This window comes from Terrapene carolina, unplaced genomic scaffold, assembly GCF_002925995.2.
Source record: "Terrapene carolina triunguis isolate 2854851 unplaced genomic scaffold, T_m_triunguis-2.0 Scaffold423, whole genome shotgun sequence".
Classification (NCBI taxonomy): Eukaryota; Metazoa; Chordata; order Testudines; family Emydidae; genus Terrapene; species Terrapene triunguis.
The window spans coordinates 238,277-251,228 of NW_020664774.1; the positions used below are offsets into that span (position 1 = coordinate 238,277).

The window sequence follows — 12,952 nt, forward strand, 5'->3', positions numbered from 1 at the left end:
CCCACCTCCCTGCAGCCCAGCGCCCCTTACTGCTCTGAGCCCCATAAACTTTGCAGGAATCTTCGCATCCCAGATCCCCACCTGGGGCCCTTTGGAGAAGCACTGTCAGTAGGAAATACGCTTCTGCTCCCGGCAGCCCCAGTCGCACCAGCTTTCCCCTTGCACCGGGGATCTGGCGTGGGAAGAGCTGAGCCTTGCAACCACCCTTGTTCTCCTGCTGCCCCGCCCCAGAGCTGGCTGCATCTCAGCCCTGGGCGAGCCATCCCTGTGCAGCATGTGTGGCTGTTCCCCTGCTGCCCCACCCCAGAGCTGGCTGCATATCAGTGCCAGGCAAGCCATCCCCATGCAGCGGCATTATGCGGCGGTTCCCCAGTTGCCCCACCCCAGAGGTGGCTGCATCTCAGCACTGGGCAAGCCATCCCTGTGCAGTGTCACTTTGGGGCAAACCATAGCACAGATGTTACATGCTCGTGACTATGACCAGATTTTACAGCTGCCTCAAGTGCAGAGGTTGGTCCATTAAAAGATCTGACCTCACCCACCCTGTCTCTCAAGAAACAGCAAACACCGTCAGAGCCACCTATTCTCAGAAAGGAGGCGCTGCCTAGAATTTATTCAGGCTCCAGCCATAGACTGCAAAGAAAACTAGCAAATATTAAACTATTCAATGCTGGGGAACAGCTGCACAGTGACACCACACAGGGATGGCTCGCCCGGAGGTGAGATGCAGCCACCTCTGGGGTGGGGCAGCGGGGTAACAGCCACACATAACACTGCACAGAGACGGCTTTCCGACACTGAGGTGCAGTCACCTCTGAGGCGCGGCAGCTGGATAACAGCTACACAGCAACGCCGCATGGGGATGGCTCACCGGGCACTGAGTTGGAGCTGTCTTTGGGGTGGGTTCTTCAGATAAAGTGTTCTCAGATCTAGATATTTCATCTTTGGAACTCAGCGCCACATGAGACCACGTCTGTTTAGAGTGTTCTGTAACCTGCATCAATTTGCTTGGGATTTTTCCTGCTATTAAGAACCCTTCTGTTAGCTGGTCTGTCTGGTATTTCCTTGGTTTGGGTTCTCAAAGTGCAGGGTGAACAACTCATTTAATCTCAGCCTGAGTCTGCAGAGAGCCTGACACAACAGCTGCAAAAGAGACATGAACCGGCCTCAGTCCAGCTCAAGGCCACGTTAACTCTGAACCCTAATAAGGGCAGGTCCTTTTTCAACATCCCCGCTGCTTTGCTGGGGAATAGGGCAAGGGAGCTGGGGAGCTCCTGCCTGGAAAAGCCCCAGGCTGCGGCCTTGTCAAAGGCCAGAAAGGTGCTAAGGTGCAGCCCAGGGTAAGCAGAGGCAGCCGGTCAAACCCCCCCTTGCCTGTGATGACTGGCTTATACAGACTGCAGTCAGCCCCAGCAAAAAGGGGCTAGATGGTGACTGGCAGTAGCCACTGAGGCGAGGTGGGGATAGTGGGTGGGGGTTCCCCTGGGTGAGGAGACCCTGAAAGCGGATGTACTGCCAGGGGGCAGTGCCAGAGGACAAGGGGCACTGGGTCTGGGAGGCACAGGGGGGCTAGCGGCAGCGAGACACCAGCCTGCAGAGGGTGCTCTGGAGCTGGAGAGCTAATTCCCTGGACAACCAGCAGGAGGCGCCGCAGCGGTGAGTCCTCGCCTCACCACAGCCAAGCTCTTCCACAGATCCCTTGGAGCCTTTGGATTTCTCTTGTACTTTGCCACGTCCTGTATTTCCGCAGTGATTTCTTCACTGTGCTCCAGTGCAGTCCGACGTTCTCCACCGTCCTCCTCCACCTGGATGCCTAGCTCCCGCGCCGTCACAGCCATGTCTCGGACGCTCGCGCTCTTGGGAGAGGAGGTCATGATGCCCTGTAGGGAGGATTGCAGCTTTTTCACTAGCTCCGCGCTGTTGTTGCTCTTCTCTTTCACCAGAAGTTGTGATTTTTTCATATCCAGCAGCGGGGCTAATACATTGAGGAGTCCCAGTGTTTCCTTGGCTTTCCCAGCCTGATTGTTAGAGATGAAGTATATTCAGTGGCTGATCCCTGCAGGGATGATAACAGCGCGTGTTCTCTCTCACTGATGCTCTCAGTAACTGTGAACACTGCTGAGGAGACCTCTGTTAAAAAGCAAAACTGCAGCTGGTGGGACTCAGTGTCTCTACGCAGATTTGTAACCGCGACGGGCTCTGGGAAAAGATCCAAATTCTCCCTCCCCCCAGGGCAATACCAGGAAATCTCAACCAGCCCAGCTGTGATTTCAAGCACCCTCATTGTGCTGTAGAGTTAAACTGTGGGGCTGAATTCCCTCCCTCCATCCCTGTAGCAGCTCCCAGTTCCCTTGCCCTGGTGGCTCCATTCCCACCCCCACTAACATAATCAGCCATGGAATAGTGACAACTGCTATTGTTACCGGCCATCATTAGACTCCAGAGTCAACATGGGCAGACACGATAGATGTGAACAATCCTCACTTCCTTGTGTCAGCTCCCAGTTCGCCTTGCCCCACATGGGCTTCACTCCCACTCCTTCCCGACCCATCTGCTGAGACCATCAGCAATGACAGAGTGAAAACTGACATTTTAAAGGGTTGCCATTAGGCTTCAGAATCAACAGGAGTTAAACTATAGACATGAATCCTTGTTCAGTCTCCCCACGGCAACTCCCAACTACCCCTCCCAGCATTGGTGTCACCCCCATGCCTTTCTCCTGCCTCATCCACCCAAACAATCAGTAGGTCAAGGTACACTGATGTGCCAGCAAGTGACATCATTAGTTTCAAGTGTGAACGAGCCCATGGAGACAAATGCAGCCAGTTCTTGCTGCTCAGAGCTGTTGTGTCAGGCTCTCTGCAGACTCTGGCAACTGTCACACCGGTTGGGTGGCTTTCTTTGCAGCCACGAGGACTAGAGGATTAATTTGTGAAATGAAGGCTGAGGTGCTGCAGAATCTACTTATTCCACACCACCCTCAGAGACACATCAGCCAGGCTGGGTGTTGGGGAGCAGGGAAGTGCTATTGTGCTTATGGCCCAGGGAGATTCCAGGCCTCCTGGGTTCACCTCCCAACACCCTATGTGACCGTGGACAAGTCACTGCATTGTGCTGTGCCTCAGTTTCCCCTCCTCACCCTGGGTCTGTCTTGTCTGTTTAGCCTGTGAGTTATGAGGGTGAGGGACTGGCTCCTACAGAGCTCAGCACCCCCATTGTGTGTGCGCTAATCTCAGTGACCCTGGAGAAAATCTGCAATGACCCCACTGACCCCAGTGCAGTCAGGGCTGGGTTCTGATCTCAGCGACCCCAACAAACGGTGTCTTTCTTGCCAGCAGCGCTCCACGTGCAATCACCGAGCTGTGAGTCAGAAATCCTGCACTTGCCCTTCTGCCTGCTTCTCCGCTGCCCGGCACCAAGCTGCCCTGACCCTTCCCTCAGGGCTGGGAGCACTTTGTAGGGAAAGGGAGGCGTGTATCGGAAATACCTCGCTCTCCCTTCACCCACAGGCCCTCTCTCATGCTGAGCTGGCTTGTGACAGCATCTCAGCTGGCAAATGATTGGCTGGTTTGGTGGCTTTCCACAGCCCCAGCTGTACACACACAGACACAGACTCTGCCAATTTGTATGACTCATTTAGGAAGTATGATGAAAGCCTGAATAGATCTCTGTGCATTCAAATCTGCTCTAACCCGCCAGACCCCACTCCCCTCCCAGAGCCAGGGGGAGAACCCAGGAGTCCTGGCTCCCACCATCCCCAACCCACCAGCACCCACTCCCCTTCCAGAGCTGGGAGAGAACCCAGGAGTCCTGGCTCCCAGCCCCCCCTGCTCTAACCCACCAGACCCCACTCCCCTCCCAGAGCCAGGGGGAGAACCCAGGAGTCCTGGCTCCCAGCCCCCCTGCTCTAACCCACTAACCTTAAGTACTCAAAGGAAATACTATCCCTAAATACCCGCATAGCCTGTGGAAGTCATTGGCACAGGATGTGAGTCAGGATTCAGAACAAGATCTTCACGTGGAGAATGGGAAATGCCAGAGTTATACTCCTAAGGGTTTAAAACAAATATGTTTGGAAGGGGTGTAAATGTCATGCTCCAGGGCTTAAGCCCACACTTTCCTTGACTTTCTTCTTGTTGCTAACATACCTGAAGAAACCCTTCTTGTTACTCTACATCCTCTCCAGCTCTGGGAGGGGAGTGAGGTCTAGAGGGTTAGAGCAGATTCGAATGCACAGAGATCTATCCAGGCTTTCATTATATTTAATAAATGAGCCGTACAAATTGGCAGAGTCCATATGTGTGTCTGTATGTGTACAGGTGGGGGCATGGAAAACTGAGACGCTGTAATGAGCCAGCCAGGTGAGGGGAGAGCCACACATTTCCCATTTGCACCTCCGTTTCCCTACAAAGCACATCCCATCCCATGATGTCGGGAGGGGACGGGCATTGTGATGCCAGACAGCGGAGAAGCAGCCAGAAGGGCAAGCGCAAGATTTCTGACTAACAGGTCAGTGATTGAAAGTGGAGTGTGGGGGGGCAAATTCCTCAGTCGCTGCTGGCAAGAAAGACACGGCTCGGCTCATTAGGGTCACTGAGACCAGAACCCAGCCCTGACTCCACTAGCGTCAGACGGGTCACTCCGCATTTTCTCCAGGCCCACTGAGATTAGCACACACACAATGAGGGCCTTGATCTCTGTAGGAATCAGTCCCTCGCCCTCATAACTCACAGTCCAAACAGACAAGACAGACCCAAGGTGAGGAAGGGAAACTGAGGCACAGCATGATTGAGTGATTTGCCCACCGTCACACAGGGTGTTGGGAGGTGAACCCAGGAGTCCTGGAATCCCTCCCCGGGCCATAGACACAATAGCATTCCCCTGTTCTCCAACACCCAACCTGACTGATGTGTCTCTGAGGGTGGTGTGGAATAAGTAGATTCTGCAGCAACGCAGCCTTCATTTCACAAATTAATTCTGTAGCCCTCAAGGCTGCAAAGAAAGCCATCCAACCAGTGTGACGCGCACTAACATCTGCAGAGAGCCTGATACAACAACTCTGAGCAGAGAAAACTGGCTGCATTTGTCTCCATGGGCTCATTCACACTTGAAACTAACGATGTCACTTGCTGGCACATCAGTGTACCTTGACCTACTGATTGTTTGAGTGGATGAGGCAAGAGAAGGGGATGGAGGTGATACCCATGTGGGGTGGGACAATTGGGAGTGGACACGGAGAGACCGAACAAGGATTCAGGTCTATAGTTTAACTCCTGTTGATTCTGAAACCTAATGATAACCTTTTAAATGTCAGTTTTTACCCTCTCATTGCTGGTGGTTTCAGCAGAGGGGTGAGTGAACAGGGTGGGGAGTGGTGCCCATGTGGGGTGGGGGGCAACTGGGAGCTGACACAGGGAAGCGTCATATCTATCATATCCCCCACCGCTGACACTGGAGTCTAATGATGACATGTAACAATAGCAGTTGTTACTATTCCCCGCCTGATCATGTTAGTGGGGGTGAAAGTGGACCCACTGGGGGAGGGGAACTGGGAGCTGCTATAGGGACAGGGGGGCGCGGATTCAGCCCCAAAATTCAACCCAATTTAATTCTGCAGCCCAAGGAGGATGCTTGAAATCATGAGTGCCAGTAATTTTTTTATTAGGGTAGCATGGAGACCCCAGCCGTGATCAGGGTCCACGCCAGGCCAGGCACTGCACAGATGCCTGCAACAAGATCAGGGCACTAGTTCATCTTCTCTGCTCCATCCCATAGCCCAGGGCAGAGGATTCCCCTGGCTCCCCCTGTCCTGAGCCCAGGAACGGGTGTTTGGCTGAAGCAGCTGTTCTACCAGGCTGGAGGGGACCCCACTAGAGCCCTGAGCAGGACTATTTTTTAAATCTCTCCCTGCAATACCCACGCCCACTCGAGGGCTGCCAACTCGGACCAGGCACTATTTGTGGCAATGGTCCAACCCAGTTGGCAACCCAATCGCACTCCCGCACTGTTCCCTGCATTTGTATCCTGCTCTCACCCACAAAAACCTGACATCGGGCAAATCCTGCAAGAGAGACAGATTTCCCCATGCTGAAAGAAAGAAAGAAAGAAAGAAAGAAAGAAAGAAAGAAAGAGTTAATATATTATAAACACAATTCAGACACAATTTTTACCACTAAAAGAATAAAACAAATTTTGCTTAAACCCTGTAAAACACTACTTTAAGTCCTGTTGGAATAGACATCAAATCTCTTTTCTATCCCTTGCTTAAATGTAAGTATTAAAAGCTTTATTTTTAAAATAGGGAAAAACTTGCTTTACGGTGCTGAAATTCTGTTTGTGACACACGGCTGTCAGGTGTAGTTCACACGGAATGTGAACCAAATTGCACCACAATTTTGCCATAAAAGGTGCAGATGGTTTTTTAATGGTTATAAAAAGTAAGTTGTTTAAAAAAAACTGGATTATTTTTAACCTGCTTCAGCACTGTTTTTAGGACTTTGAAACTTCCCAGTCCAGTTAAGCGTATGTCGGGGTCATTCATGCTTTTTGAAAACCATTGGGTGGAAAAACTGCTCGCAAAACTGCGTGCAAACTGCCACACCTGTGCCTCTGATGAAGTTGTCTATAACCCACGAAAGCTTATGCCCAAATAAACGTGTTAGTCTCTAAGGTGCCACAGGACTCCTCGTTGTTTTTACACCTGTATTCGAGCAACAAAATCTGGGAGTGTGATTCTCTGATCTGACTTGAGCCCGCACACTACCCCAGATCCGGAGTAGGGTGACCAGATGTCCCGATTTTATAGGGACAGTCCCGATTTTTGGGTCTTTTTCTTATATAGGCTCCTATTACCCCCCACCCCCTGTCCTAATTTTTCGCATTTGCTGACTGGTCACCCTAATCCGGCGTGAGAGAGAGAAATATGTATGGGAAAGCCAAGCTCAAAGAAACTAAGTAGCAACTTCCCAACAAGGAAAAACAAGGAGTCCTTGTGGCATCTTAGAGAGACTAACAAATGTATTTGGGCACCAGCTTTCGTGGGCTGGAACCCACTTCATGGGACGCCTGGAGTGAAAATGACAGCCGGCAGGTATAAATATAGGAACACATGGAAAGATGGGCTACTTTGGGTAAATTAAGATTTAGTATCTCCCAGCAAATTCCCACAGTCTGGGTGGGTTTTTTTTCTTTTTTCTCCACCTGATCAACCCAATACACTGACTCCACCTGCTCCTGCTAATATGACGGCAGGTCCTGGGGGACTCATAGGATCCCAATCCCACTGCAGGGTTCAACTCCGCCAGAGAGGGGACCCCCGCCCTGCTGGAGGGGGGAGGGCTCAGCTCAGGGGGCTGGCAGTGGCCGGAGGAGCCGGACAAATCAGCGGCCCCGGCCTGCGCCCAGTTCCGGTTTCACTTTCGTTTCCTTGGCGCGGTCTAAACAAAGAAAGCTCGAGGGCGGGCGCGCCGCTCAGCTGCTGGAGAGAAGGGGCCGCTACTTCCCCTGGGCTGCGAGCTTCCGCCAGCAGTGCCCGCTGGGGTGCGGGCTCTGGGGCTGGAGCGGGGCCAGGGAACCCGGGGGGAGGAGGAGCGTCTTGGAAAAGTCCCAAACCAGCCCACTCCTGCATGGGACCCTCCTCACCCTGCCCCCCCCCCCGTTACCCTATGGACAGAGGCACCCCAGTGCGGCGCTAGGGGGCGCTGTGCTGCAGGCGGTGGGGGCTTAGTAGGGGGTGCGCTCCCCCTGGGAGTCAGAGCTGGCCCCAGTGCAGAGCTAGGGGGCATGTGCTGAGGGGGGGGTCAATAGAGGGTGCCGTCCCCCGGCAGTCAGGGCTGGCCCCAGTGCGGCGCTAGGGGGCGCTGTGCTGCAGGGAGCAGGGCAAGGGCTCAGTAGGGGGCGCTCTCCCCTAGCAGTCAGGGCTGGCCCCAGTACCCCCGTGTGGTGCTAGGGGAGGCAGTGCTGCAGTGGATGAGTTGCGTGTGGTTTTTACAAACACAATCTGAAGTTGTTTCTCTCCAAATCCCTTGTCCAGCCCCGGGGAGCTGGGCCCAATGGCCTTTGAGACGATCCGCCGGGGACGGGAGCGACTCATCGCCCTCCTTCTCACCACCCCCGACCCCATCTTGGACGAAGTGGCCTCGCTGGGGATAGTCACCGAGGAGGAGTACGAGGCCTTGGAGAAGCTCTCGGAGCCCAGGGAGAGGATCCGAAGGCTGCTGATAAAGATCCAGAGGAAGGGGGAGCGTGGCTGTGAGCAGTTCCTGGAGTGTCTGCAGAGCCTCTTCCCAGACTTCCCGCCGGATTTACAGCCCCCAGGACGCCGTGAGTTGGGGCTTTCTGAGTCAGTTCAGTTCTTGGCAGGATTCCATAGAAGAGACATAAAATGTAGCCAGGAGATATTGTGACATGGCTGAGTATTGGTGATGGGTTGGACTAATGGTTAGAACAGGGGGGCCTGGGAGTCAGGACTCCTGGGTTCTATCCCTGGCACTCAGTGGGGCTTTCCAAAGAGACCGACCTCAGCATGTCTGTAACATTCCTTGAAACCTGAGGATTTAGCCCCAAACCTGACCCCCCGCTCCCCAAAAAAACTTGTCGTCACCACCACCTCTCCCATGTAACACCCTTTTGCCATAGACCACAGGAGTTCTCTCTCTGTTTTTAACCTTTTCCCGCACTGCTGAGCTAACTAAAATGCAGGGCAGCAGCCGGCAGCCTCAGGAGAACAGCCGAGGGCTGAACTGGCCACAGAGACGCCCTCTCCCCTCCTCTCTCGCCCAAGGAAGTGCCCGGAATGGTGAAGAAATCTGTAAGGTGCGGAGGAGGCATCTATTTGTTTTCCCTTTGTAGGGTACGTAACTCAGACAAATGATGCAGAGAATCCAGAAGGTGGCACGTCCTCCGAGAAGAATGGACAAGAAAATCTAGAAGCTGCTGTACCCTCAGGGAAGAATGATCTAGAGAATCCAGAAAGCGCTGTACTGCATGGGGTGAATGATCTAGGGTATCCAGCCAGTCGCCCATCCTCAGGGGACTTTGATCCAATGAACCCAGAAGATGCCATGTGCTCAGAGAAGAATGATCCAGAGAAGCCGGAAGCCCCTGAGAAGCCGGAAGCCGTGCCATCCTCACAGAAGGGACCGGTAACACCAAATTCTGCCACATCCCCAATGAAGAACGGACCAGAAAACCCAGAAACTGCTTTACCCTCAAAGAACGATCCAGAGAGTCCAGTGGGTGCCAGATCCTCAGAGAAAGATGCAGCTGCTGAGTCCTCGGAGAGAGCAGATTTTGAAGGTACAGGACGGGTCTCTCGACTTGCGCTGTAGGGCAATGCTTAAGAAGTGTTTATGGCTGTCCTGCGCTGGGCACAGGATCCCAGGCGGGTTCTCCTCAGGTCCGGATGGAGAGGGACAGAGGGAAAGCTGTACTAGATTTCAGATGTAGGAAGGGTCTAGTTCCTGTGTTTGGACCCCTGGCAAGAGCAGAAAGTGCTTGTGCATGTAAGGAAACAATTGCTTGTGGACATCCGGGGGAGGAGAGGAGGTTAACTCAACCACGAACCCCACCTCACACAGCTTAGTACCTTGAGCTCAAGTTCAGCAGCTCCAGCAACAACCTCGGTTCTTCCTCTATCATTTCAGCTGGAGCTAACGTAGGACTCCAGGTAGTCTGGAGTTCTCAAGGGGGTTCATGAGATGGAGCAAGAATCTAAGGCTGCCCCTTGAAACCCTAGGCTGGACAAAGTCTATGGCCCAGATCTGTAGGCTCCTAACTTCCATTGATGTGAGCCTAAATGAATTACACTTGTATTGCTTTTAGAATGTGGAAATATCCCCAGCTGTGGAGAAGAAGAAAAGACTGCTGCAATAAAAGGGAATTTTGAAGGTAAGGTCTCTGCCAATCTGACCTGGGGGGAAATTTCTTCCTGACCACAAATACGGTGATCGGTGAGACCCACCAGCCAGACACCTGGGTAAGAATTCTCTGTAGTAACTCAGAGCCCTCCCCATCTAGTGTCCCATCTCCGGCCATTGGGGATATTTGCTACATTTGGGCTAAATGCCATTGTAGGCAGTCCCATCATACCATCCCCTCCATAAACTTATCAAGCTCAGTCTTGAAGCCAGTTAGGTTTTTTGCCCCCACTGCTCCCCTTGGAAGACTGTTCCAGACTTTCACTCCTCTGATGGTTAGAAACCTGCATCTAATTTCAAGCCTAAACTTGTTGATGGCCAGTTTATATCCATTTGTTCTTGTCTACATTGGTGCTTATCTTAAATAACTCCTCCCTCTCCCTGGTGTTTATCCCTCTGATGTATTTATAGAGAGCAGTCATATCTCCCCTCAGCCTTCTTTTGGTTAGGCCAAGCTCTTTGAGTCTCCTTCAATAAGTCAGGTTTTCCATACCTGTGATCACCCTAGTAGCCCTTCTCTGCACCTGTTCCAGTTTGAATTCATCTTCCTTAAATATGGGAGACCAGAACTGCAGCAGTGTTCCAGATGAGGTCTCACCAGTGCCTTGTATAATGACAGTAACACTTCTCTGTCTCTACTGGAAGTACCTTGCCTGATGCATCCTAGGATTGTATTAGCCTCTTTCACGGCCGCATCACCTTGGCGGCTCATAGTCATCCCGTGATTGACCAACACAACCAGGTCTTTCTCCTCCTCCGTCACTTCCAACTGATACGTCCCCAGTTTATAGCAAAATTCTTATTAGTCCCTAAGTGCATAACCTTGCATGTTGCACTATTAAATTTCATCCCATTTCTATCTCTCCAGTTTTCAAGGTCATCCAGATCTTCTTATATGATGTCCCAGTCCTCTTCCTTATGGGCAATACCTCCCAACTTTTGTGTGAGCTGCAAATTTGATTAGCACACTCCCACCTTTTGTGCCAAGGTCAGTAATAAAAATCTGAAATAAGATTGGCCCCGAGACCGATCCCTGAGGAACTCCACTAGTAACCTCCCTCCAGCCTGACAGTTCATCTTTCCCTATGACCCGTTGTAGTCTCCCCTTTAACCAGTTCCTTATCCATCTCTCAATTTTCATATTAATCCCCAACTTCTTCAATTTAACTGATCATTTCCCACATGGAAATGTAACAAACATCAGACTGAAATCCAGGTAGATTAGCTCTACGGCATTTCCTTTGTCTAAAAAAAAAAAAATCAATCATCGCAAAGAAAGCGATCAGGTTGGTCTGGCACCATCTGCTTTTTGTGAAACGAGGTTGTATTTCATCCCAATTCCCGTTTGTCTCTATGTCCTTAACTACTTCCTCTTCCAAAATTTGTTCCAAGACCCTGCATACAGTTGAGGACGAACGAAGAAGCCTGTAGTTTCCTGGATCACTTTTTTTCCCTTTCTTAACAATAGGTATTACATTAGCAAGCCTCCAATCATAGGGTATGACCCCCACATTTAGAGATTCATTAAAAATCTTTGCAATTTCAGGTGCCAATGCCTTTAATATTCTTGGATGGAGATTATCCGCCCCCTCTCTTTCTCCCCTCCCCACCCCCAATTTAGTCCCATTAAACTGTTTAAGTTTGACTTCCATCTCAGACGTGGTAATTTCAATTTCCATTTCCTCATTCCAATTAGCCACCCTGTCAATACCCCTAAACACCTCGTTACCCTTATTAAAAATAGAGGCAAAGTATTCTTGTAGTTGTGGGGTTTATTTTAGATTATCTTTAATCTCCATCCCATCCTTAGTTCTTATCAGTCCTACTTCTTTCCTTGTTTTCTTTTATTTATGTGGCTAGAACCTTTTCATTATTGGCTTTAATTCCCTTTCAGAGCTCCAACTCTACTTGTGGCAGTTCTCGCTTTATCCCTATGCTTTCTGACCTCCAGGAGGCAGCTTTCCTTGCTGATCCATCCCATCTTCCATTCCTTGTTGGCTTTCTGTTTTCTTTTCATTACCTGTTTGACACGCTTGTTCTGCAGCTTGGTCTGCAACCCTTCTCTATGATTTTTTTCCCCTTGCTTCGGATGCAGGCTCCAGATCATTTTGTAAGTTTGACTTAAAGTAATTCCAAACCTCCTCCGCGTTCAGATCCTTAAGTTCTTTGGTCCAGTCCACTCCCCTAAAAAATTCCCTTCATTTTTTAAAGTGAGCGCTTTTGAAATCAAGGACCCTAGTTGCAAATCTATTTTTGTTTATCCTTCCATTTAGGTTGAAACTGAATTAGCTCATGATCATTCCAACCAAGGTTGTCCCCTACGACCAGCTCTTCTAGGAGGTCCTCACTACTCACCAAAACTAAACCTAAAATGGCATCCCCTCTTGTCGGTTCGGTGACTATCAGCTGTCACATCCAGGAAAATCTAGGCCCTGCTATCATTAATAGCTCTTGTCCTCCATTCTATATCTGGGAAATTAAAGTCTCAAATACTACTGGGAATTGTGTGATTATTGATTTCATTAAAAACATTAAAGAGGTCGCTATCCCTGTCCAGATCGGATCCTGGGGGTCTGTAGCAGACCCCAATCACTATCCAGGGGCAGCTTCTGGGAGTTTTGTTCCTTAAAGTGATTTTAGCTGAAATAGACTCTGTCGTATCCATTCCAGCACTTCTGATTTCTTCAGTCTTCCTCATCATTAGCATACAGTGCTACTCCACCACCTTTACCTTTATTTCTGTCTTTCCTGCACAGCACATAGGCTTCAATACCCGCACTCCGGTCATGATTACTAGTCTACCATGTTTGTTATCCTTATTATATCTGGTTTCACTTCCTGCACCTGTAGTTCTAGATCCTCCACTTTGTTACCCAGACTCCTTGCACTGGTGTACAGACATCTCAGTTGTTTCTGCGTGGCTTTGCCCAGATTCCTCACCCGATTGGGTACTGTCATTCTACTGCCAGTGTCGCTGACCTGCCTAGCAGCGTCATTGGTATCGGCACTGTCTTTCCTCTTCATGTCCATTCTCC

The 12,952-nt window shown here is 50.8% G+C and overlaps 1 protein-coding gene across 1 annotated transcript; it reads left to right on the forward strand.

Annotated features, from left to right (window-relative positions):
- The first annotated feature begins 8,051 nt into the window (after window positions 1-8,051).
- Window positions 8,052-9,329, forward strand: LOC113407825 (nucleolar protein 3-like). Its single transcript, XM_026658288.1, has 2 exons — window positions 8,052-8,322; window positions 8,851-9,329. Exons 1-2 carry the CDS (start codon window positions 8,052-8,054, stop codon window positions 9,327-9,329), a joined length of 750 nt encoding a protein of 249 aa, XP_026514073.1.
- Window positions 9,330-12,952: the final 3,623 nt, after the last annotated feature.